The 27518-nt window shown below is 36.2% G+C and overlaps 1 protein-coding gene across 6 annotated transcripts in view; it reads left to right on the top strand.

The window, feature by feature from the left end:
- Positions 1-27518, top strand: part of LOC136031642 (mitochondrial tRNA-specific 2-thiouridylase 1-like) — a 165159-nt gene that overhangs the window by 42600 nt on the left and 95041 nt on the right. For all 6 annotated transcript variants that reach the window (XM_065711307.1, XM_065711290.1, XM_065711325.1 and 3 more), the window contains exons 3-6: positions 5291-5475; positions 12014-12240; positions 17760-17927; positions 19988-20095. In XM_065711307.1, coding sequence (XP_065567379.1) covers positions 5291-5475; positions 12014-12240; positions 17760-17927; positions 19988-20095 — 688 coding nt within the window. The remainder of the gene's footprint in view (positions 1-5290; positions 5476-12013; positions 12241-17759; positions 17928-19987; positions 20096-27518) is intronic.

The following is a 27518-nucleotide window of genomic DNA, read 5'->3' as shown; positions in this document are numbered from 1 at the left end:
AGGTTTGTAGTAATGCTTTTTGTCACATGTCCTTTTGCTGCAGATCTCATTTGTATTTCATTTTTGTGCATCTGAACATCGTATATTTTCCCATGCCTTTTACTTTGACTGTTTCGATTCATTGAAAATCGTTTAAAAAAAAAAAATTATGCCTATATGCATACATAAATGTATACACAGTTGATCATTTAAAGGGAGTATATATATTCTTTGAAATGGAGACCTGGAGAAATCTGGGGAACGTAAGCAGGAAGGGTGTACGAAAACACAAGATGGCTGACCCCCATCCCCCCATTGCACTTCCTGGCTGGAGGGCCTGGAGACGGAGATCACCACCGCCGGCTTGGAATTTAAGGGTCTAGTGCTGTATTTTTAACCTTTATCTTATATATTCTTTATTGTTTGATTTTAATTATAAGGTGTCATATTAGCAATTTCTCGAGTGAATTAAATTCCTCCTCCCTTTTAATTCGTCGAAGAATCATCCATTTTGTAGGATTTTCTTTTCTTTTGGAACTTGTTTCTGAATTCACTGTTCACTATGAGTTGTTGAACTCACTTTTGCTTCTCTTCAAACAACAGATTTCATTTATGATTCGATGTATTTGCTGTGATGCTGGCTGACACATGTTTCTAGAAGCATATCTGTCTACGCTTCATTTTCCTGCATCATTATCTCTGTCTTTTTCTGTGTATTTTACTTTAGCTGCTCGGATTCATTCAAAATATCATTTTTTCCCAGCTTTCCCCCAGTTGTCATGATTTTGCTTTAATTCAGTGTTATATTATTCAGTAACAACTAGGAATGTTCCTGTTCAGATTCATTTATCATCTTGCGTGATCTTGCACATATCATAGACGCTAGATTTTTATTCCTCCTTCCTGTCTACTGAACATAGACTCACACAAGTTAAACTAAGGTATTCCGTTATTCCATTGTAATTAACACATTGCTAAGGCACGCTGAATTAACACATTGCTTTATTCTATCGTAATTTTGCTTTGTCTTCTAGTAGCATATTTCGTTGTGCAACGTTTTTTTCTAACTCAATGTGATTTTTGCTGTTCTTTGTCATTTGCCATCTTGTGCAATTTTGCAACCATCATAGATACTAAAAACGATACGATCATCCCTGGGGAAAATGATGGAATTTATGGCCTTGAAATGTATATAAATATGACATTACTCGCATGATTTTTTCTTCCAAAATTGAAGCTCCAAAAGACTTTTCTCAAACTCGTAACCTATCTCGATCGTTTTTTCAGGCCATAAAATCTCAGGGTGCTAGTTTTTTAAATTATAATTCGAAGCCGTTTTCAAGAAAATATTTACACGTAAATAAATGAATGCATATACAGTTGCTTGTTTAAAGATATAGGACCAGTCATGGCACGGCGACGTGACAGGCTTGGATATATTGTTTTTCATTGTCGCTTGTCTTCTATTGGCAGATAATGTGAACTTCTTCTTTATAACATGGCGTCACCATAGGTTTGATACAACCACCTTGGCAAAAATACGAATTCTTTCTTTAAGTTGTGACCTATGTAGATTGTTTTTGTGGCCAGAAATGTCAGTATGCCAATTTTGAGTAAAAACAAAACATTATAGCCAATTTCAATGCCAACCCTGACACTCAGCACGTGCCAGGCTTATATATATATATTGGTTATCGTTGTTGCTTGTCTTCTAACGATTTCGAGGCCTGCCCCAGCCCTCACCTCACGGCAGGCTTGTATATATTGGTTCTTGCTGTTGCTTGTGCTGTAACGATTTTGAGGCCGGACCTGACACTCAGCACGCGGCAGGCTTGTATATATTGGTTCTCGTTTGCGCTTGTCTTCTAACTGCAGCTAAGAATGCGTGTAATTGTAACTAAATCATGTTTTAAATAAATACATATTTGTTCGTTTAAAGGGAGTATATTTATTCGTTATTCTTCTGTTTTAAGTCATGGGGTGTCAAATAAGCAATAACAATTGAGTTTAAAAATTCTGGCGTGAATTAAATTCATCTTTCCTGTTAATGCATCAAAGATTCATCGATTTTAGAGGTTTTGTTTTCTTCTGGATTTCGTTGTTATTCTCAAATGTCTTCTAGCTGTAGATCTCAGTTGTGCTTCATTTTTGGGCATCAATACCCTCCAGCTTTTTTTTTTCATGTCTTTTGCTTTAGCTGTTCAAAATCATGTGCTCCAATCCTATGACTTCTGAAATATCCAAAATACGCATTGGCGTAATCATCGTTTTAATCTTTATTTCCAAGCAATTAGGTGGCAAATGAGCAATTTCTGTTGAATTAAGATTTATGCTGTGAATTTAATTTCTCCTTCCATCTTATCCTTTACAGACGGTGAAATAAAATGTTCCTTATTGAGGGATGTTGTAATTTTCTGAAGTATCTAATCTCCACTATAGCATAATTATCGTGTTATTCTTTAGTTTTATAGATACATCATCTTCTTATTTGGTTGGCATTCTTATACTTACATGTTATTCTTAGTGTCATCAATACTAAAAACGATACGACCATTCCTTGGACACAAATGATGTAATTTATGCTTTTGGATTGTGTTCCTACATGTGACATGTTTTATATGAAATTTTTCCAGGATTAAGACTTTTAACGAATTTTCTCAGATTCTCTACCTCTCTAGATTGCTTTTTCAGGCCAGAAAATCTAAGGGTGCCAAATTTCAAACAAATATGGTCCTGCTTTCGGGAATAAATAAATAAAGACACAATTTACGCTCGTTTAAAGATATACGTACAAGGGTACCGGCGGCTTCGCCGTCGGTCCCTAGCACGGCTGCACGGCGGGCTTTTATATATTTATTCTTTTTGTCGCTTGTCTTCCAATCAAGGCTGTTGTCCCTGTGAATCAGTAGGTTGATTTACATCGTCCGCGAATTCTCGCATTTTCATGTAACCTTTGGCATAATTGTTTTGTTTTGCAATATTTCTTCCAATAGATCTATTGGGTTACGAGAGATCCCATACTTTAAACGACGTGCAAGGTGTTCTTCAACAGCTTTTTTGGGCCTGAAAAACACATTTGGCTCTATTAAGGTGGTTCAAAATCACTTTCAGGGGTTTGTGATCGATATGGTGCTAAATTGATTTTCCAATAAAGTTGTCCAGCTACTTTGAAGCTGAAAACATCACTACTATTGATGGTTTGATCATCGCTTACATTGAATGAAGCTAAAGCAAAACATGAGTTCAAGTTTCAGATTGTTTGTGGGGCCTTTTTAAAGAGTAAGTGACATCCTATAAACGGCTAAACCAATTCATTTGGAAATTCTGGAGGTGGCAATACAATTCAACCAAACAAGCAGTAGCCGCCCAATGAATCACCTTTGTTGGATATTCTTTACTCGGATAACGGAGGACTCCACAGTGAATACATACTACCTAGAAGGGTCGCTGTCACTTATAATTTTTGCTGCTACTTATCTTCTAACCGCATATTTCTTTTTCCTCTTTGTCGCATATCTTCTAACCTATTTGTCGTTTTTGCAAGTATTTTAGCTATATATTACTTTGTTCTTCATTTTTATTTACATTACTTCAGACGTTGTTTCAATGCCCTTTACCTTAGCTGCTCAGATTGGTTTTGTCACATTTGATGGTCTAGGCTGTTCATTTTCAACTGTGAATTTACATTTCTGAGGTCGTCCTCTGGATCTTGCCTCATTTGATGGTTGAGTTTGTTCATTTTGATGAATTGTTAATATACGTTCTTGTCCTAAGCATTATGAAACTGCTTAAAACGCCTTTATTCTTCAGTTTCATTTTTAATTCGTTCTGATCCTCTTTACGTTTGTATTTTTTCTCGAAAACGGCTCTGTGATTTTTTGGCTCAAAAAACGATCTTAATAGGTTAGGAGTTTTTAGAAAACTCGTAAAGAGCCTTAATTTTTTCGAAAAAATTCCCGGGAGTGACGTCAAATATATGAGCACATTTCAAGAGCTTACAGACACCTATTTTTGCCTCAGGAGTGGTTGTATCGTGAGTCTATTTGCATAAAGTGTTTTCAGCATTTTCCTAATACCTAGAGGACAAATGGCCTAACCCCATGAACAACCAAAAAATATACGGTTTTAATGCTTGTTATAACGACAAGTGTAACGATTCAAAATTGAAAGTGAAGAACAGAGAACTATCCGGCTTGAAGATAAGCGACAGCAAGAATTAAAATGAGTCAAAAACAAAAGTTAGGAACAAAGAAATGTGGGATTACATGACAAGTGATGTCAAAAATGAAGTGATAAACAAAGAATTGTGATGTTGGAAGACAAGCGACAGCAAAAATTAGAACAAGTCAAAAATGAGAGTGAAGAAGAAAATAATATTACGTTACAGGAACAACTCCATCACAATCTTCGACACCAACAAAACTTTGCGCAATGTGCCGCTTGTGCCACAAATGCTTTTCATTTTTGTCAAGTGTAACAGAAACGCATGGACCGGATTAACAGTTTAAACCATAGTGTATGATAACTAACAATAATATATCGTTATGTAGAATAGTGCAAATCTGTTAATGCTTGAAGGTGCCTCTTCCTCAGAGTTTAGAGGTTGTTCACTGACCTAAATCATTGGTTGTATAAAAAGTTTTTATATAACCACAGTTTAAATTTTACGGGACCCAGAGATCCAATCATCCTGCAGCAATGCACTGCAGGGCCGAAGCAGGGACCTTAGTAGTCACGAAGCGTCGTTAATCTGATACAATACCTCAATTTGAGGATTTAGCGACGAGTCACTGACCTATTTGAATGGTTGTATGAAAAGGTCAGGTAGGATCTGAGTTCTTCCCTGGAATCAGCAGTTCATAATCAAATTTTCTGAGTTTTCTGTATTTGAACATAGTCTTTTCAGATTTTCTTCAAGGGAATTTCTCGGACTGTGTGAGACTCCTGAGGGGAACGGACTCTAAACTACGTAATATTTGAGAGTTCCTCTACCTCTTAGTTTAGACGCTAACTACTGACCTAGTTAGTTAGTTGTATGAAAAGGTCACATACAAGCAGAGTGTAAAGGGTAGGATCAGGATAAGATCTGAAAGGTTTTTCTTGTTTGAAGGTACCCAAAAACAAAAAAGGAAAACTATTATTGTTAAATTTTCAGAATTGTGATTTTCTGCATTTTTTTTCTCAGATTCTTTTAAGGGAGGGTTTTTGAACTGTCTCAAACTCCTAAGGTGAGGTGAATCCAGATTATAATAAAAATTTTGTGTGCTAAATTGACCTTCTAGTTTTATTTATTCTGACTTATTTTTCTTAGCAATTTCATTAAGGAATATCAGGCATGCTGGACACCAAATTCCGATGTTCTGTGCAGTAAAAGGATCAAATTCAAGGCATTTTTTGAGCACTGCCAAGATAAAATCGGCTTTGATGCTGTGGCCATAGGGCACTATGCTAAAACTTCTTTTGGTGAAGAATTAGAAACTTTTGATGCTTCAAAGGGTAACAACAATTTATTGTTTTTTAAATAGAATCTTGCTTTTAGCAAAGACTTATTCAATAATAAGTAGTATATCAATTGATGCTACTACTACTAACAACTCACCGCAGTATCAAGTCGACTGAGGTCAACGCAACTATGCGCACTCATCGTCTATTTTAATCTATCCAAAGCCCCTCTCTTTACCCCCTCCAAGTATGTTCCCATTTCTCTTGAATCTTTCCTTACGACATCCTTCCGCCCCAACTAAGGGAAGCCTGTTTTCTGTTTAGCGCTAGACGGTTAGCCGAAAAGAATACTCTTTGGTAATCTGTCATCCTTAATCTGCATAACGTACCCTAGCCATCTCAAACGTTCTTTCATAATAGCCCTAGGAAGCGGGATTGAACCACACTTTTCGTACAGCCTACTGTTTTTTCGGCTCGAAATTCGGCTTGAGAGTTAAAATTCGACTCGAGTTGAATGTGGCTGCACTTTGCAGGAAACTAGTACACTTATACTGTGCCTTCTTAAACATTGAAAAGATTATCAATACCATGTGATCTCTGCCTATGTTAAAAGTTTAATTTTGTATATTACATAGAAATGATGTCACTACTGTTAATTGTTACTAATTATTTCTGTCATGACAAATCTCCTACAGAATTCAAAACGAGCTTGGTGTCATTTATTCACTATAATTTATTTATTAATTTGTTTGTTTATTTAGTCATTTATTTTTTTATTTAACATCAATGTCACATATATGACCTATGATTATGGCAATGCATGTGACAATAATTTACATTCCATTCTCTTAAGCAGAGCAAGCTCTATTGACTGATTCAACTCATTTTCTTGTATCGTGCTTGGCTCCTAAGATGTTTAAATATTTCTTTTCTTTCCCGAGTTTGTTATTTTTTCTCAGTCGTAGAAATTCGTAGTTAGAATTTCTTAGATGGCGAAAGAAAACTCCCCTTTTCAGACAATTACTTACTTAATTCTCAAACTGGGCTGGCGTTGAGAGCGTCTTCAGCCTTCTCCACGTGGGATGGTCTGCAGCAAGGGCCTCCGCATCAGATAGCAAAATTCCAACTTAGTCCAGGAAATTCCCGAGACTATCACTCCACTGAAACTTGGGTCTTCCTCTTGGACGCGTCCAGCCACTACTGGTTGGTAATTGGTAATTATTTACTGTAAAATAAGAAAAGAAATACGAAAAGAGAAACAAACAACAAAAAAAACTATTTTTTTCGCTGTAAAATTTCTCCTTGTAGAATGCCGCCTTTTGAATTACCTCTGTGAAGCATCAATTACTGTTCTCAAACCTTTAAGGACTCAAAAACTTCAAGCTTTAAAGACAGCTCAAAACGGGGAGAGTAGAGCAATGTATTGGATCACAGAAATACAAAGAAATATAATTTTAGTTTGACAGACGATCTAAAAGAGCTGTCAAGTGAGGCCTGAGACCTGTTTTTAAAATAGGTCTTTAACTTTGAATTGACTAAACTATCTTGCTTTGCTCAATTTTTATCACTTTTTATTTGCATTTCAATTTCCCTTTGAATTGGGCTTTGAATTTATTTCAACCAACAATTTCAAAGGAAAGGGAAACACAATGACTAAGCTAGTAGAAGTAAATGTCAAAAATTCATCCTTACCTCCAACTAAGCGTCTTCTCAAGAGTGCCCACCAGGCAATTTTCTCAGGTGGATGGGCAAGGTCTATCAAAACTCTTGATTTTACTATTACATAATTTTTTCTCTTCTTTTGATTGACCCACCTTTTAATTGTTTTCTTGTTTCTCGTAAGGATGGGGTATCGTCTTTTGCCCACTGGCACTTCCTGGTAGCACCTACGGTTTTCACTGTGCTAAAGGAGAATAATATAAACGTTCTTGGTAAACTGGAAATATTTTCTTTTCAAATCACTGATATGTGATGCAGAAGCTTTAAACAAATATCGTTTTTTCATGCTAAGTCACTTCTGACTCTTTTCACAAAGTTTTGAAGCAAAAACTGGGTACATCGCTGCTACTATATGCTGATTAATTACCATTACAAATTAATCTTTGAAGCAGCAAAAGGAATAGACGCCCTTTGTCTCTGGGACGGACCCAATCTGAATTTTCGGTTTCATTTTGGCCTATCTTACAGCATTTACAGGCAAGCTACAGCCCAGATTAACCGATGAAATATTTAAAAATAAAACTCTCCTAGCTTAAAAATTCTCTCTAATTTTAATCGGACAAACATACTGGAGAAACAATTATATTTTAAAAGAGAGGCTCACTTGGGTCTCCAGAAATTGTGTTTCTTTGTCAGCCTTGATTTTTAATTCAGCATGTTAACCCTTTGATGCCTGAAGGTTCCCTCAGGAACCATGAACTTTTTAATTTATTTTAATCCTGACCGTTTGACCTATTAACGTCAATCCGTTTGCCATTGTCTCAATCTGATCTACCTAGACAGGTTTGTATTTTTCTTAGTCCGTAATCTGTCACCCTTGTGTGAGGTAATGAAGTTTGAACCTGTGCCCTCTAGCCTTGCTTGTTTTTCCTGAAAGGTGAGAATACTTTTTTGTGAATAACTTTATTGTTTATTGTGCTAGAGTTTTCATTCCAAAAGTTTTAGAAAGAGGATGTTTTTTTTGTTCAGATGAGCTATCATACACTCCTATAGCTGGAAAACCAGAGGATAGAAACGACCCCCAACGTCGTGGTTCCTCTGGGAACCATTCGGCGGTAGCGAGACCAGATGAGACGGTAAGCCGTAAACAGTGTGAGATGCCTAGATATCATGAAAACAGTTGCTTTACACCATTGGAATCAAATTTTGAGAGCTAGACCATGTCTCGACCATGTTCTGTGGCTTCAAGGAACCATCCGGCATGCATAGCTCCGAAATTTATCGCTCGGAAGAGCCATCTAGACAAGAACTGGTGGAGTTGCCGTCGTCAATAACAATTTAGGGGAGACCAGGGTTGACCCGGACGCGATTTTTTGAAACGGCATATCTTCTAAGCCATTGACTTTTCTCCAGTTCTGACTTCACCATAAAATGCGTATCCGTTTGGACTACCTTCGAGATTTTTTTCAGATTTTTCTACAAAAAGGGAAAAACAGATTTTTATTTTTTTTCATTTTTTTGAAATGTCCGAAACAACCCCTACCCACGGGGTTGGATCGGACGGCCCCAGTATTGGTTCGGACACCATGCTAAACCATTAGATTTCGACTTCTTTTTATTTCAAATATGCATAAAAGTATAAAAAGTAAAAAACAGTACTTCAGCTATATAAAATGACAAAAAAGCTTTAAAATGACACACCATTCACCGGAGTTGGTACGAGCTGAGATTTTACTCAAAGACCGCTTAGTATACCACTAAAATATATTCCTAATGCGAACTGCCGTACTTACTTAGTAGAAATACTTATTTTCAAGCATTCATCCGTGTATTTTCTACCCTAAATACCAACCTTTTAGAGACGGGGTTGGTTCGGACAGATAAAAAAAATGTCCGAACCAACCCCCAATCACCGTGTCCGGCCCAACCCCATGTGTCCTCGTGCGACGTCAAAGTGATTTGAAAAAAAATCAAATAGATGGCGCTCAATAAACCGCTCTAGAATCTTTCTGTGTGAGCTACTTTTCTCCTGAAAAAATGTCATTGCAAATCCAGCAGCCTGGTCCACTCTATTAAACTCCAAACAGAGACCCTTGAAAAAAATTCTTACCTTAAAAAACACTTTTTGCAAAATACAAACAAATGGCTGCGTGTATCTAGATCCAAACTGGCTTGATAATAGGGCAATAGATGGTGCACCTTTCGTGATTTTTTGAGAATTTTTACTCAACCGCAAGGTGTCCATACTTGACTGTCCAGATCAACCCCGTGTCCGGGTCAACCCCGGTCTCCCCTACTAGACTGTTACCAAATATATTTTTTACAGTGCAGAAATGGACCAGCCTTCTCCGAGTACATCAAAAACTGTGGAAGATGAGTATTCGGCTGTCCAGCGAAGACTTCGAAGACGCCCCGTGTCATTAGCACAGGCTCTGAATTTTGTTCTTTGCCCGGAAGACAACTCGGACCTCGAAGATCTGTCTGATGAAGATGAGGACCCATCTGATCCTAGTTTTCTCCTTCCTGATCCTGATAATAACCCGCAGGAAGAAGAGATTGAAGAAGAAATAGAAAGCGGTCGAATTGAAGCTGACGACCACAACAGTGAGGATGACCATGAGGACGTCAAGATCGCCAGACAAAATGCCACGAGCTCAGGCACTGCTGCTTCGAAACCAAGCAAACGACGGGACCTTGCTTGGAGAAAAGTGGATTTCGTCCAGCCAGATGCTGCGTGGAAGGATCATCTTGTCGTCGACCAAGAAATGAGTGGCAAGACACCCCTGGAATTTGTCAGGCTGTTTTTTGACCAAGGCATGGTCAACCATATACGTGACCAAACGAAAATTTACGCTCTTCAAAAAGATGCCAAAGAATTTGGAGTTTCATCTGCCGAGGTGGAGTGCTTCTTAGGGATCCTTGCATTCACAGGAATAGTGAAAATGCCGTCATACCGCAGTTACTGGTCAAACGAAACGCGCTACCCTGTAATAGCTGATGCCATGTCGCGTGACAGATTCGAGCAGATCAAAAAGTATCTTCATTTCAACGACAATCTTACCCAGAAACCACGAGGAGACCCTGGGCACGACAAGATCCACAAAGTTCGTCCTCTGATAGAGATGATCAGAGATAACTTTATGAAGATACCCCCAGAAGAACACCAGGCAGTAGACGAGCAAATTTTGCCGACAAAACAGAGGATTTCGTTGAAGCAGTACAATCCCAAGAAACCGCATAAGTGGGGTTATAAGTTCATCTCAAGGGCTGGGGAGAGTGGTTTCGTTTACGACTTTGAAATGTATACGGGTACGGGGTCGGTTGATGTCAGTGACCTGGGAGTTGGAGCTGATTTTGTCCTGCGGCTTGCAAGAGGAATACCCAAGCACAAAAATTACAAGCTATTCTTTGACAATTGGTTCTCCTCGTTAGACTTGGCACAAACACTAAGTGATCAGGGCATACTTACACTGGCCACAGTGAGGGCAAACAGGTTGAAAGGCTGTGCTTTGGAATCAGACAGCAAATTGAAAGCCCGAGGAAGAGGCTCTTACGACTGGCGAGTGGAAACGCAGTCGAATGCCATTGTGATGAAGTGGTATGACAATAAGCCAGTCCACTTGATTTCGACCTATGCCGCCCTAGACCCAGAAGATACGTGTAGGCGGTGGGATGGTAAACGAAAAGAATATGCCGATGTCAAGCGACCATATTGTGTGAAGGAGTACAACCGCTTTATGGGTGGTGTAGATCTTGCCGACATGTTGCTGGAGCTTTACAGGATCGACTTCAAGTCACGGAGCAAATGGTACATGAGGATCTTCTTCTTCTTGTTTGACCTCTCCGTTGTGAATGGCTGGCTCTTATACCGCAGGTGTCTTGCTGCTGGGCAGGAACCAATGAACCTGCTACAGTTCAAGACAGATGTGGCACGTGCACTTCTATCTGGTGCATCTTTGGCAACACCAAAGAGAGGTAGACCTTTCAGTGACGCAGATACCAACTCTCAGAAAAAAAGAAATTATACTTGTCGCCCCCCAGATTCGACAAGACTCGACGGACAGGGGCACTTCCCGGCTTGGATAGAGAGCAAACAGAGATGCAGAGTATGTGTACAAGCTCATTCCAAAGTGAAATGCGTAAAATGTGAAGTGTCCTTGTGTTTCACACCCAACAGGAATTGTTTTCTGACTTACCACACTATGTAGCCGATCAGAGTGTTTTTGTGCCATGATTGCCGGATGGTTCCTGTGGGAACCATTTTTTTATTTCATCATCTTTATCAATACATTTTTTTTCTTGCCATTTCTGTCGTGGAATAGGTCATAACGAAGCCTGGAAACGGCCGAAATATTTTTCCCATTCTTTTTTCATAATTCAGGCATCAAAGGGTTAAATTAGTTGCTATCCCGTTAGTTATTATATTCAGTTAGTGACTGGTCGCAGGCAATGCAGTATGAATGGAAAGTATGAAGCTTACATAAACTAAAGTTTGGGTGAGAAAAAGTTGACGCATCAGGGGGAGAAGGAAGCGGGTCCACTCCCCCCTCCCCCCCCCCAAAAAAAAAACTTTTATTACAAATGTTTGCTTGCATCAGACATCTTACCAATGAAGCATAAAACTCATCAAAATATACGGTAAGTGAAGAGAAATCCAATTTCCTCCACTAGGATTTTAAGGATTGACGCACTTGGCCTCGGGTGCAGAATTTTCATGCTCTCCGTCCACCATTTTGTTAGTAACATCATTAAAAATGTCCCATTTAATTGGGTCTTGTGAATAGATGGAAAACTTTTAAATGAATAGATGGAAAATTTATTTAAAAATAAATAAAAGTTACTCCTCTGATAGAATGGGTTAGCACTTCTAAGTTCTGTCATGATAAAGATTTAAAGAAAAAAAATTGCTGGTTTGAAGTTACTTTAATTTTAGGTGTTCGACTTTTGAAGTCTTTTGACCAATTAAAGGATCAGACATTTTTCTTGTCACAGATACCCCAAGATGCCCTTCAGTTCACAATGTTTCCCGTTGGTGGAATGACCAAAAATATTGTTAAAGAAATAGCAAACTCTGCAGGATTAAGCAAGATTTCCCAGAAAAAAGAGAGCACTGGAATATGTTTTGTTGGCAAAAGACATTTTCAGGATTTCATAGCACATGTAATTAATATCCTTTTATTTACTTTTTTGTAGTATTTCTTGTGTTATTGCTCTGCCTTTGCGTTGAACGAAAGAGAAATATAAAGGAATCTCATTTCTTAATGTTAGAGTTTGTATATCTGAAAGTTGTAACACCGGGAATACGAGAAATATAACCAGGTTTTACTCTTCAAAGTTCTTTGCAATAAACAATATTTGTTAACTTAATATGCCTAACGCTGACTTAGTGGTGGACTCCTTTGCCAGTGCTTAATAACTCTTGTGAGTCTCATCGAAAATCAACTACATAAGTTGATGCTAGATTTTTTTTTTCTTCTTTTTTTTTATGACGAAAATAGGTACAGTTGTTCACCGTAAAGTATGAAGAAAACTATTAAGTTACTTAATTTTAATTGTCGTTGGCTCTAACCGCTTACGGGGGCGTAATTCTTTCAAGATTCTGGAGGGAGGGGGGATTTGGAGCTGATTTTTCAAAGTGAAATGATAATGAGCAGTTTCATTTCAAGAATTAAAACAAAATAAGAAAGGGATTTTTCACTAATCGAGCAAGGTGAAGCGACGCTTCTTCAAATTCACAAATTTGTTCACTGCGCGATTGACGTTAAGCTTCTTCGCTTTTTTAGGCTCGGTACCAATGACCAAAAGGTCACTTGGTCTTTCATCTGAAATAGACGTGTGAAGATATGTTTTTGTGTGTTTCTTTTAAGAAAAACATCGTTCTTTTGATGATGTCATCGCTTGACTTTTTGATACATTAAAGAATCAGGCTTCAATTGTTTTGAGGCACAATCACTTGGACCAAGCATCTGAGTCATCGTCTCAAGGATTAGTAGAAACTCTGTGTCTAAAGTAGTAGGCAACCCAAATGCTTTTCTGCTGTCGTCTGCTGTTCCTTCGCTTGATACGGCCTGCAAAGTGTCCATGATTGCTCTCAGTCTTAAAGCAATTGTCTGTAGAGAACTATGCCAGTAAGGCCACTTTGTTTCGACGAGCCGTTCTAGTTCTTATGATTTTTCACGACGCTTTTGCTGGATCTTGATAAATAGTTCATTACGTGGCCCGCTTGACGTAGAGGGCTTGACAAGTTTATAAAAAATTCTCTGACGTTAGAACAGTCATTAATGGACTGAACTATTATCAGGTTCAAACAATGGGCATGACAATGAATGTACCTTACTTGCGGTGCAAGTTCCTCCATCAAAGCTTGAATTCCATTTCAGGCTCCAGTCATGCTTCTGGCTTCCGTCATAATACTTGGCTACACAGCTCTCCCAAGGTAGGGAGAACAGTGGTTGAACTTCGTTTAATTTAAGTTTATATATATATATATATATATATATATATATATATATTTCTTTTTAGTATTGTGCTGAAGACGGCCCTTGGACATAGGGTCGAAATATCCACTGAATTGATTTCCATTGTCTTGAAAAGAATTTCCCTATTGCTTCTACTTTGTGTTTGTTTGTTATGGAAAGGCAGTGTGGTCTTCGTTGCTATTTTTAACAAATCTCACAATAAGGCTCGGTTGTTGTTTCTTATATTTATCTTTAGTTTCATTAGCTAAGAGCGACCAGCCTTTACAATTGATTTTTTCGTAATGTCTCTAAGGGAATCTTCAATTACTTGGAGAATTTCAATTTGGTTCTCTGCACTAGTTTAGGCCCATATCGCTCTCTTACTGAGTCATTCCCATCTAAAAAGATGAGTTTTAGTATTTCAAGAAAATTTCCACGGTTTCCTGAATCCTCCTCTTCATCGTGCCCCCTGAATTCCAATCGCTGATGGAAAAGAACGTTCATCGTGTTAACCAATGTTGTAACTTGTGCACGGTTTTTCTCAAACGTTTCTTTTCGGGCCTTGACAACAGCTGATGCTATGGAAGTCCTAGTCCCTGCTTTAATTGATTAATACTCGATCCAGCTTGAGTAACTAGATTCATGGAAGGCTGATTCTTCATGTTTTTATAATTTTTCACACAGTATCTTCCATTTTTGGACCCCGATGTCAACTAAATCTCCTGCTCCTGTGATAACGTAGCCAGGATTACTGAAAATGGAGAAATGCCTACAGCAAATTCAAAAGGCAGCATACCTTCAGGATAGAGTATTTGATCCATTCTGTTGAGTAGGGTTTCTCGGAGAATCGTTGACCGTTAGTAAGGCGATATCTTGGCAGTTTAGGCTGAAAAGGGGCATCAGTTTTGTCCAATGAAAGGTCCACTTTTGGAGTTGAAGTTGGTAGCCAAGACACTGTATCTGTATTCATCGTGACAGTTGACACGGTAAGGGCTGGGTAGTCCTGAAAAAGAAGTCAAACGATTTATCAAATCACATAACGGTCTATAGCTCGGAAGGAGTAAGAGGAAAAAAGAAATCTCTTATAAGACAGAGAAAAAAAATCCTAGTGAGTTGTGCAAAATTTCCGTTATTTTTTTTTAGAAAATAATAAAAATCATTTTTTCCTCTTCTACTAAAAAGTGCTCAATTGTAATAAAACAAAGCTGTCCTAGTTCTGAAAGTAAACCTCATAGGGATCTGGTGATGTCGGACTCATGTAAAACATTGAATTATCTCTTCGAGAACTTAAGATCCAAATTTTCCATCTCATTTAGATTTCTGGCAAATAACTGGAAAAGTCGCCGCTTCGAATTCTTTTACTTTTTTTCATCGATTTTTGATTTTAAAGTCTATTCTAGTTTTTTTTTTATCAAGTAATACTATGAAAATTAAGCAAGAAGACCTGAACTCTATAATATAAAAAAATGCTTCCTAGAATTAGAAATAATTTCTAAAGTTGGTACCTTGCATATTTTTCCCGTGACCTTCTACAGTTTTTTCTCTTAAAAAGCTAGATTCTTTTTAAAGCACATAGAGAGGTCTTTATATTCTAAGAACTGGACCTTCCATTAATTTTCCCGAAATAAAATTCCGTCTGTGTTTTTTCCATCAGGAAAAATGATTTTGCGGATCTGCTACATTTTATTTAAGTAAAGCTCTGTCGCTTCGAGGGTGCCTTTATAGATCCAGATGAGCTCTTATAGTTTTGCGAAATAATACCGGAAATCCTGATTTCAAAATACTCAGTTCTGATTTTTTTTTTTTTTTTAATATTATTACTTTAATGCAAATAATATATTAGCCGAGTAGTGTTATAAACGAAAGCAAGAACACCTGAACTCTTCTATATGTGAAAATGAAGCGTATAATTAAAAATAAATTCTTTATTGAGATGTCATCATGCATCTATTGTCTTTGGAATTTTGGAAAACTTAAAACTAAGTTTGTTTGGACCTACAAGAATTTTTCTGACGCAAATACAAGAACCTTTAATAGTACAATGAAAATTGAGTAAGAAGAATATGCTAAATTGTTTCTTTAAGTTAGAAATAACAACTCTTGAATTCGTCATCCCGCATCAGTTTTTTGACTTACTAGAGCTAACTTTTTTCTCTAGATAAGCTGTATTTTTTTCAGTGCCGATATACGGTTGTTCATCTCCTAAGAACGGGAGTTTACATCAGTTTTCTCGAAATCGGCAATTTTTTTTCTATTTCGGTATTTTGATATTACAAATTTGCTACATTTTGTCAGAGTAAATAAGCAAAGCTTCGAAGATAAATCTTTAAAAACCAAGCTAAGTGAAAATTCCATACCTAAAATTTTTTGGAAAAAAAAAAAAACACCAGAAAAATATCAAGTCGTGATTTTTTTTTTTTTAGTTTTTTCAAAAACTTTCGATTTTAATGTTTATTATATTTTATTAGTCTAATACCGAGGAAAGTAAACAGGAAGACGTAAACTTCTATTTATGCAAAAATGAAGCACACATCCTAAAATAATTTTTAAAGTTGTCATCGCACATCAATGGATGAAATGGCATATACCAATTCCAAATTTAAGTCTGGTTATCTGTCAACTGGGCCTCGAGTTCAGGCGCATCTAAACATGCAATGGAAAATACAATCTTGTACCCTGTCAGACTAAAACACAGGTTTGGCTCCACAACTATGACCTGTGGGTCACACTTGCTGCAACATCCCACTGTGCCTTGGCACCGAAGGTTTAGTTCCTAGATTCCCGCCAGAAAGGGATTTTTGTATCCGATTTTCCCTTAAACTTCTTTAAACAGCACATCTCGTAAGCGTTTTACGGCGATGAAGACACATCCCCTACTTGTTTTTGTCAAAAAGGTTTTAATTACCGTAAAATTGGTACAGAAGGTGCCGTCTTGCGGTAGTCAAAGCAACACTTCATCAATTAGAACATAGTATTTACTCATCCTTGAACAGGCACCTTCTTCTCGAAAATAATCTTCGAAAATTTAAAAATAGCTTTAACCCTCCCTTGTAATTTATGGTGTGGGGGCCCTAGGGTCAGTTTTTTTCAATTGAAAAAAAAGTTTTGAACTAGCTAAAGCAAACAATAAAAATAAACTAAAATAATAATTTCGTAACAACGATAAAATACTAATAATGAAAGCATTATCAACTAGATGCTAAACAAAAATTTTTTCTATTAATATACTATATTACCTGGTACTTGTAATGCGGTTTGAGCAAAAGAACAATTTTACACAGTTTTCTTGGGAGAACAAACAAATCGACAAAAAAATTGCATACAAGGTTATATCGAAGATTCAAACCTACTCTAAAGGTGTGAAAAGGTTGTTTTAATACGGAAATCAATTAGAATATTGCTGTATTAATGAGAGAAAGTAATCTATGCAAGAGGATTATCCTGCGCATGTCATATCGCTAATAAAGTTTCAAGGCTTCCCTGTTCCCATAATACAATAAAGGCAAAGGTATACAAAAGAAAACTGACCTGTTCCTGTGGATATTTGAATTTTGTAGGCCTTTCTTAGTTTTGACGAAATTTTTGAAGACGCTGAACTTGAGCTTGGGGGGGGGGGGCAAAGTAGAAACTGTGGGTCAGTTGCTCGTTAAGTCTCCTGTAAAGGTTTTCTATGCTGTTCGGATATGTCGCTATAGTTTTCCAACCTTTAGTGAAGTTATGCTTTCGCCTGGTTAGTGGTCATCTAGTTTGATCTGAAAATAAACAATTACATGTGAAATAGCAATATTGTAAATTGAGGATTTTGATAACATGCTCAAAAATTAGGCACATCACTGAAAAATGTGAGGTAATGTGATCCTTTTCACGGATAGTTTTATAAAAGACTTATAAGAATTTTTAGAAGAAATACAATGAAGTACTTATTATCGAGATTCCATTCACCGCTGGCTTAAAACTAAAAGTACTGACGTTACCATAAGACATGTCCCATTTTTCTTTGTGCCTTCGGGTAACAGATGTGTAATATGGATGTATTCTTTTATCAAATGCGTCCGCCTGGAGACCTCCCTATACTAGAAAAACGGAGTATAAAGGAAGCTAAAGCTAAAAAAAAATTTACATTTCGCCTGGAATATATTTTAGATCAACAGATCCTTCCAGAAAAACTGTCTTATACCTTCTTAAATTTTCAACTGTTTCATTCATTCTCTGCCTTTTCAGTACATTTTACCCAATCCTGGTCCCTTTGTTCACATAGAAACCAAGGAAGTAATGGCTCAGCACCAGGGAATCCATAATTGGACTACAGGACAGCGTTGTCTTATTGGCAGGGAGAAGGTTAGACACTTCGTAGCGGAAAAGGATCCTACAACAAACTCAATTTTCGTCGTAAGTATTCGAATTCTACAGCTTTGCAAGCAAAGCTGAAATAGTGATAGTTGCCACAAGTAAAATATTCAATGCCTTTTTTGTTCACTTATTCTCCTGTTCTTTTGTTGTTTTTCTTACATAGTAAGTCTGCTAATCTAGTTAGTAGAAATAAACACGGTCAACTATGCTTATTAACTATTTGACACAGCGCCGTATATCTTTTCACAGTTGTATTACTTAAACTTTATTTTATGCAATCTTATGAAGCAAATTTTGTCCTTAACGTTGGCAGTTCTAAGTAAATTCAAACTGTTTTGGAATAGCCAAGTGCCAAAAATCAGTAACAGCAATAAATAGAATTTCTCGATGAGAAATCAATAAACTTGAAAATAAATTAGCAAATTTTTCGTGGAAACTGTTTCATCCGTGATCAGAGCTTGAGTCTCCATCTCCATTTGGGACTTTAAAATTTTGAATAGTTTGTTTATAATGATTGTGATGATTTTAGACCACGATCATGATGGTTTCCTGAATTTTTGCGTTAGGCTACAGAAAAGGGGCTTGTTTAAGTGCGAAAGGTTACGCTTAGTATAACTTAGCATAGCCATATAGAATAGAAAGTTACGTACGTAGTATGAAATCTCCTTAAAGGAGATATCCCATCACTCTTCTTCTTCTGACGAAACCTTTATACAGGAATTACACGGGATATCTTTTTTTCATTTTTTTTTAGCTTATTACCGTTGGATCTCTAATAAATATTGCAAGTACTGTACATCTTTACACAACGCGTGGTTCCCGCGTTCAAGACCTCTTCTGCTTAGGAAGAAGTAGGTGAAGTGTTTTTTTTTTTTTTTTTTTTTGCACAACGTGTATAGAACCTGTCCCTTACAGAGAAATATAGAAATCAACTTGAAAGAATTCAGAAGAGAGTCTGTAAAATCGGGCCAAATTAAAATTACTATGAACAAAGCTTGAGTCAACTCAAGCTCCAGACCCATGATGAAAGGAGGCTTGAAATGCTGATGAAGTTTGGAGCTGACATCCTGAAGTCCTCCACACACCAAAATATCCTGCCTCCGTTTACTTCAGAGACCCACGCAATTGTTTTAAGGAGTGTTTTATTGTTTTTGAAAAGTGAAAAGAAGATAACAGCCGAATATTTTTACTTTTTTCTAGTATTTTGTAACCGGTGATTTGAAGTAAAATCTTCTAACTGGAAGCCATTGTCCAAGTGGCTGGACAACGCCCCCTATCTTCTCTTGAACCCCAATTTTTTTATTGATGTTATCTAAATCTACAACTTTTTTCGTCGGGAAAATTTGAATTTCATGAAGATTGAATATCGGGAAGTACTTCCAGACTCAGGAAGTTAGGGAATCTGGGGGACGAGTTTCAACCCGAAATGATAGCTATATTTGGGTTCAACATTGTATTCTGAGTTGAATGGTATGTTTATTTCTCAGATATCTCATTATGGTCCTATATATTGGGTCGGTTGTAGTTAAACGACCGGTCCTAATTAAATCGGATCTTTTATGCTCAGGATGACTTTTGTCATGTATTATTTGATAGAGTTTATATATATATGATATATATATATATATATATATATATATATATATATATATATTATATACATATATATATATATATATATATATATATATATATATATATATATATATATTATATATATTATATATATATATATATGTATATATATACACATTTTTGTCTGTTTTGTCAAGACAAGACAAGTTTTGTCTGGTAGCCTTTGAGCTGGAGATGCTGCCTTATCGGGTGTGTGTGTGCTAGGGAGCGGGATTTATCTCCTGAATTAAGTACAGCTATACAAATACTACAAGTAGTTTAACTCCCACTAGGGGATTTTTTCTACTTTCAGACTTGATTTTACTAAATTTTGAGGTACGACTCAAAATTGGATGTACGATAATGTACGACTTTGTCTAATTTTGACTGTGGTTGCCATTACCTGCAACTGTGACTAAACGCATAGAAAAAACGCATCACAAATTTGTTTATATTCGTTTTTTTATGTACAGTTTTATTTCCAGGCCCCTGGAACCGATCATCCATCTTTATATAGGTCAATATTCTTTACGGATCGACCACATTGGATTCATAGTTGGCCCAGACCAACGAGGGCGCTCACTCCTGGTCAGGTATGTTAATGCAACGAGCTCTCGATTGTTTATGGCGATAATGGGGAAATATGTTGCAGATCACTCAATTTCACGGTAAAGAATGACATTATGAGCACGGTCAAAAGTAGTATATTTTTTTGTCTTTTGGTCAAGAACAGTGATAACTGTTCTTATTATAAAACAAAATCAAAAGCATAATTTAATGCAATTTGAATTCACATCTGACCACTTTTTACCATGGCTTGACTCTCAGAAATCCTTGTACAAAACAGATTGTTGATACTGACAGAAGTTAAAAGTTTTCTTTTATCATTTTCGATTACCTAAAAGGACATCGTCATCATAAGGGATAAAATCAGCGTTATCAGCTGTTTACAAGAATAGGGGATTGTAATTGACCTAATCAATACGTTTTAGGCCTCATAATATGGAAGGGGCAAGATATACCATAGAAGTGTAAAAATATAAAACAGAAGGAATTTTACGTTAGACGTCAGAAAAACTGGGGGGACATCTGCCTTCCTGCCCAGCCGTGTTGTGCCAAGTACTTCTATTTTTTACTTAAGTAAAATTACTCAGAGAAATTTTTACTTAAGTACAAGTATTAAGTACTTCTCTAAAAATATACTTAAGTAATAAGTACTTCTGAAAAAGTACTTCAGTACTTAAGTACTCTAGTAATAATTTTCTACTTACAGCAAATAACACGCAAAACACTTGTTTAATATCCGTTTGCTTTCCGAATTAAATAAAAAAAAACAACTAGTTATTTAACTGAAAGTAAGGAGCCAAATTAAAACTTAAAATGAACAGAAATTACTCCGTATATGAAATGGGTTGTCCCCTCCGCAATCCCTCGCTCTTTACGCTAAAGTTTTTAATTGTTTTAAAAAGTAGAATTGTGGCAAAGTCAAACTTTAGCGTAAAGAGCGAGGGACTGTGGAGGGGACAACCCATTTCATATACGGAGTAATTTCTGCTCGTTTTAAGTTTTAATGTCGCTCCTTACTTTCAGTTAAAAAAAACTATTTTTTTATATTTAATTTCTGAACGTTTTTGAATTAATGCATGTTTGATTTTGGCTCTCCGCGCATAAATTATTAAAATGAAATTTGCATATTAATTCTTTTTTTTTAGCTAAATGGCTTTCTTTTAGTCTGATCAGACGATTTTGAGAAATAAGGGGTGGGGAAGGAGGCTTAGTCACGCTCCAATTTTTCGGTTACTTAAAAAGGCAACTAGAACTTTTAATTTTTAACGAACGTTTTTATTAGTATTAACTTAATTAAGCATTATTAGTATTAACTTATTAGTATTAACTTAAACGTTTTTATTAACTTAAGAATTAACTTACGTAAGAAACTTTTATATTCTTATATTTTTATTATGTATATGAGGGGGTTTGTCCCCTTGTTAAATCCTCGCTCTTTACACTAAATCTTAAATTTTGTCCCAATTCTTTAAGAATAACCCCTGAATCAGAAAGCCCGTAGAATAAATAGTTTAAACTACTAAAAATACTTTAGCATAAAGAGCGAGGTATTTATCTTTTCCTAAATACCTCGCTCTTTATGCTAAAGTATTTTTAGAACCCTCATATGCGTAGTAATCGCTGTTCGTCTTAAGTTTTAATGCTACTCCTTACTTTCAATTAAAAAAACTTTTTCATGTTTATTTTTTCATTGTTTTTTTTTTATAGTAATGCTAGAAAATCCCGCGCCCTTTTCATTGAATTTTTCTTCCCCATGACATATTCCTCCAAGGAAAGATCCTCCCACATAGCCCCCTCCTCTCAACCCCACCCCCAGACCAAAAAAATCCCCCTGAAAACGTCTGTACGCTTCCCAATAACCATTACTGTATGTAAAGACTGTTCAAAGTTTGTAACTTGCAGCCTCTCCCCCAGGGACTGTGGGGGGTAAGTCATCCCCAAAGACATAGTTATTATGGTTTTCGACTATGTGGAACATAATGGCTATCTCAAAATTTTGATCCGTTGACTTTGGGAAAAAAATGAGCGTAAGAGGTGCCCTCCAATTTTTTTGGTCACTTAAAAAGGGCACTAGAACTTTTCATTTCCGTTAGAATGAGCCCTCTTGCGACATTCTAGGACCACTTGGTCAATACGATGACCCCTGGAAAAAACAACAACAAATAAACACGCAACCGTGATCTGTCTTCTGGCAAAAAAAAAAATACGAAATTCCACATTTTTGTAGATAGGAGTTTGAAATTTTTGCTATAGGAGTCTCTGATACGCTGAATGCGATGGTGTGATTTTCGTAAAGATTCTATGACTTTTAGGGGGTGTTTCCCCCTATTTTCCAAAATAAGGCATATTTTCTCAGGCTCGTACCTTTTGATGACAAAAACTATCTTTGATGAAACTTATATATTTAAAATCAGCATGAAAATCCGATTCTTTTGATGTATCTTTTAGCATCAAAATTCCGTATTTTAGAGTTTCGTTTACTATTGAGCCGGGTCGCTCCTTACTACAGTTCGTTACCACGAACTGTTTGATAGACAAGATAAGCAAGATTCTGATGAGAGATCGACCGCTTTTCAGAAAAACAGACAGTTTTCATGAAAAAAATCAACTGGTTTCACGAAAAATCGAATTTTACTTCAATTAAGATATAAAAAAAAAAGAATTTACAAAGAACATTCATTACAGCTTGATCATAAATGAACTAAATTTCTTTCTTGCTCCTTTCAACAGCAGAAGCTTTTCAAACACACCATCTCCGAGTATGTTTCCTTTTGGAGTAAAAATTCCACCACCTACCGAAAAAAGTCGTTCTGCAGGTGCAGACGAAGGAATGATACAGTTGTACTTCCTGAAAACTTTCTTTACCCTTGGGTACACTTTGAGCACAGATAATTCCTTTTGCCTCTCATTCAAATATAAAAAAACCTCCACATTCACAGAATTGGTTTCACGGCCATGGTTGCCAGAACTATCAGAAGCAGTTTCTTCATTACTAAGATCAAAGTATTCATCTCCAGACAAAAAGTTACCTTTATCAGCCTCGTAAGTACTTCTAAAATCTTCGACCTTTTTTGCTTCATCCACCAAGAGTTCAACTGCTACATCCTTCTGGTTATCAGGAAACCACTTCAATTTGAAGAAAGGATGACTTGCCGTGGCAGTAACATAGTCTCTTGCAAAAAGAACTATCTCGTCCAAGATCGCGGGGAATCTTTTTTCGAGACCCACAAGTAGAGCATGTACTAAAGGCTGTCTGACTTTCGCCAAATCTTTCAACTTTTTGAGCTTCCTTTCAAGCGATTTGATTGTAGGATAAATAGCACCAAAGTAGCATTTTTCCTCTCCCTGAAGAATATCCAATGCCACTGCTACTGGCTCCATAATTTTCATGTGTTCTTCAAGAATTTCAACATCACGAGAAGTTAGCCTTGGTTTTTGCAAAGCATCCCATACGACAACAAGCTTTCTAATTTTGTGACAATCCATCAAACGTTTGACACTTTCATACTTCGAGTTCCACCTGGTTGCCATTTGTCACAGTAGGCTTTATCAGCATCGGTGGATGCAGGCTGGTTAAGTGTGTGGCTGACACACCTGAAGTGTAGAGGAAGTTGGAAATACTCGGGGTCGTCATGAGAATCGAGTATCTCTCCAACGTTTGTAAAAGAGAATGAGCCATTCTGGCCTGCTTCATCTTTATTTTCTTCATCATGCAGCAAAGAAATTTCCCTTAAGTTTTACTCGGTGAGCTATAATCAGGCAGTATTATCTTCATTATCTTCACCTTCAGACAAACACGAAAGTGAGCTTACAAGTTCACTAGCCTCTTTGCTACTTGATTTCCTTTTGTTCTTACTGTTCTAGTTCAGCTCAACAAACTTCTGGTAAACAGAAGGATAGCAAACTCATCTTAAGATGTTTGTGGAAATTCGTTGTTGCATCCATTTGACCCTTCAGAATTTTGTTTGGACAGTTTTTGCATGTGGTAGATATTGCACCACCTTCTGAATTTTCCCATTTATCACAAAAAACTTTCTGTTCAATATATATGGTAGTTCCGCCATGATAGCGTCCTTCTTTGAAATTTCGCGCCTGGCCAGGAGCCGCTGTTCTCAAAGACTAAAATCCATTCATCCACTAATATATAGGCAGTTCAATTCGTCGCATCGCCCTGCGTCATGCCGGTATAATTTTTCTATATCATGAAGAAAGTACTTGAGTACTTAAGTGCCCTTAAGTACTTCAATTTTATACTTAATTATAAGTGTTAAGTACTTCAGAATTTTTTTACTTAAGTAGAGTACAAGTACTCAGATTTTTTACTTAAGTAATTACTTAAGTACTTTTACTTAAGTATTTCCCAACAATGCTGCCCAGGCATAGGATAACTAAGCCTGTGGGTTGTGTTATGGGATTTTTATGATTCCGCAGCAGGAACAATGGTACCTATGTCGAATATACTCAAATAACTAAAAAAAAAAACTAAAAAAAAAATTAAACGTATTGAATTTCTGCATACGTAGCTTTCGTCTGTTCAGCAAGCTATGGTGCAAGACGCTAGAGACAATTTGAATCTATTGGAGGGTGCCATTAAGAAGAGTCTTTAAGCGGGTCCCAATTCTTTGTATGGGTAGAACAGTAGCCTTTTTCCTAGAATATCAAAGAAATGGCCAAAGAAATAATGACAATGAATGTTATTTGTTTGGTAGATCTTATAGACTATTAGGTTCCGATATTTCTTATTGCAATAGGAAAGATCTTGGGTACTAGCTGGCAATTCACTGAAACTTTACTAATATACTACCCAAGTTGCTTGCAAAGAAACCTCAAGTTTTTGGCCCGAAAAAGTATTTTGGTAATTTTTTTTGTTCTTGGTTATATTTTTTTTACTTTCGACTTTAATGTAGTTCACTTTCAACTTTGGTATTTTCAGATGCAGGGAAATTGTTTTCTCTCACTTAATTAAGACATAGCACATGAATTGGAACTAAATAAGACAATAGCGGGATATAGTTAATAAAAATGAAGAAAAGTAAGTGAAAATAAAATAAAAGAGGATTGAAACAAAGTGTGTTTTGAAGATTTTTTGTTGCCAAGAACTTCTTGTTTCTTTTCTTTTTCGTGATTTTTAATTCGATTTCATATCCTCTGTAGTTAATAAAAAGCACATCTATCTAAATAATTGCCTATAGAGGTAACTCTCTCTGACCAAAGAGTGCGGATAACTTATAAGAGTGGAAACTAGCGATATTGAGGTGAAAAAATCATCAAAACCATCTAGCATCTGTTGATAGATGGAGATATTTATGTTTTGTAAAAAAAAAAAACTAAAAAGGATCAATAATCAAACTACTAGTGAAACTACAGTGAAAATTAATGAGTTACAATTAATAATCAAGACATGTTTGTTAGTTAAAAAGTTATTTTTTTAACTAGTGTTTTGTTGGTTTTTTTTTTATTTTGAGACACAAGAAAGGCATTTATTTATTTATTAAGCAGTTAAATTAAATGTTCTGTATACCAATCTATATAATCGCGCCCTGTGATTTCTTTTTCAGCATAACATCTCGCTTATTATATATACGAGTATAGTTTATTATTAGAAATAATTACTTGAGTTTTTTTAGCTGAGCTACAAATTATCGTAATTTTGTAAAATATCTTAAATTTGGAGTGGATTAGCGAGGTCATTGTGGATTCCACCACAGTCACTTCCATGTCTCTTTGAATCCAAGACTTGATACTTTTTTAAGAAACTTCTTCAAGATGCAGGTACTATTAATTTTCTTCGAGACACTGGTGTTAATTACATAATAGGAATTGTTTACTTATAATTGTTACTTAATAGGGTTTGTTTACTTTTGGCTAATACATAATAAGGTTTGTTTACTTTTCGTTGTTGCGTAATAGGACGTGTTGCTAATAGAGTGGGACATTTTTCTTCAAGACGTTTTTCAAGATATTTTTCTAAGAAATTTTTTCTTCAAGACATTTTTTTAGACTTTTTTCTTCAAAGACGTTTCAAGATATTTCAAGAAGTCTTTTAAGACATTTTTCTTCAAGACGTTTTGAAAACATTTTTCTTCAATACTTTTTGAAGACATTTTTCTTCAAGATGTTTCAAAACATTTTTCCTCGAGACGTTTTTATAGACATTATTTTTTATTATATTTCTTTGTTTCTTACATAATAGGGAACATTTAATTAGATTTCATTATTTCTTTCAAAGTGTTTTTTTTTCAGGGAACCTTTATAATCTAAATATTTTGTCCGCATGAGGATTCGAAAGAAATTTCTCCCTCAACGAAATGGAGTGCTAGGCGCCTGGACCGAGAATGCCTTTGTAATATTTTCATTTGAGAAATACTTTCCACGCGATAGCCTTTTCCATGACCGGAGAAATCCCTGCCCTTCTTTCTAAAATGATTAAATGGATTGCTTGTTTTCCTGTGTGTGCAATAATAGACATGAAGGCGGAAAAATCGATTACTAGAAATTGGTTACATTTGATGTGCACCTGCATATTACACCGTTATCAATGTTCTAACGTAACCTAGACAGGTTAAGTTAGCAATTGAATCAATGAAATGGTGCGTAGCTTTGGTCTTAGGTATTTCATTGCGTAAATGATTACGCATTGAAGATTCATCATAGAACAAGAAATCTAAAGAACAAAGGTTTTTTTGTTGTACATACAAGTTGTATTAATAAAAAGAAACATTATAAAAATCATGAAATCACAGGAAAAGCAATTAAACCTCAACAAACGGAAAAGCAAAACATGAAAGAACTGATGTAGGATAAAATATAAGCAAAACAAGGCTGAATTAAAGAAATGTGGGGGCCCTAGCAAGCGCTTCCAAGGAAGGAGGGGTGGAGGGTCGTTATTAGAGGTAAATGTAAGTCATATTAAGAGATATTTATGGGTAACCTTAATGAAAATGCATCGTTTCCATTGTTCTATTTGACAGAACTGCAAAAAAAGACACATTTTTTATTCGGTTATTTCTGAGATTTTTAATGAAAATACCACGCATCACAGAGCTGAGACCATGCATATTCCCGCCACCCTGACAATATGCTGGCCCATTCTAGCAAGCGATTCCAAGGGGAGGGTTGTTATTATAGATAAATTTAAGCCATAAACAAGATGCTATGGAAAAACCAACTTTTACACCAACTTGAACATTAACCAGCAACGCCACTTTGACCAGCCCCTTAGGGAAAATGCGAAATTTCATATATATGTAAATAAGGGCTGGAAATCTCTGCTACTAGGTTTTCAGACACGTTTAATCTGATGTTTTAATTTTCATCAAGATTGTATCAATTTTGAGCGTGTCTCTCCTTGTTCTAAAATCTTGTGGATTTTCGTTCGTTCATAATTATTTATGGGTATTTTTTACGTAATAAATTTTGCCTATTTAGTCTCTAAAAAAACATATATTT

Source organism: Artemia franciscana, chromosome 1 (genome assembly GCF_032884065.1).
Source record: "Artemia franciscana chromosome 1, ASM3288406v1, whole genome shotgun sequence".
In the NCBI taxonomy this organism is placed as follows: Eukaryota; Metazoa; Arthropoda; class Branchiopoda; order Anostraca; family Artemiidae; genus Artemia; species Artemia franciscana.
This window is presented reverse-complemented; position numbering and strand designations above follow the sequence as displayed.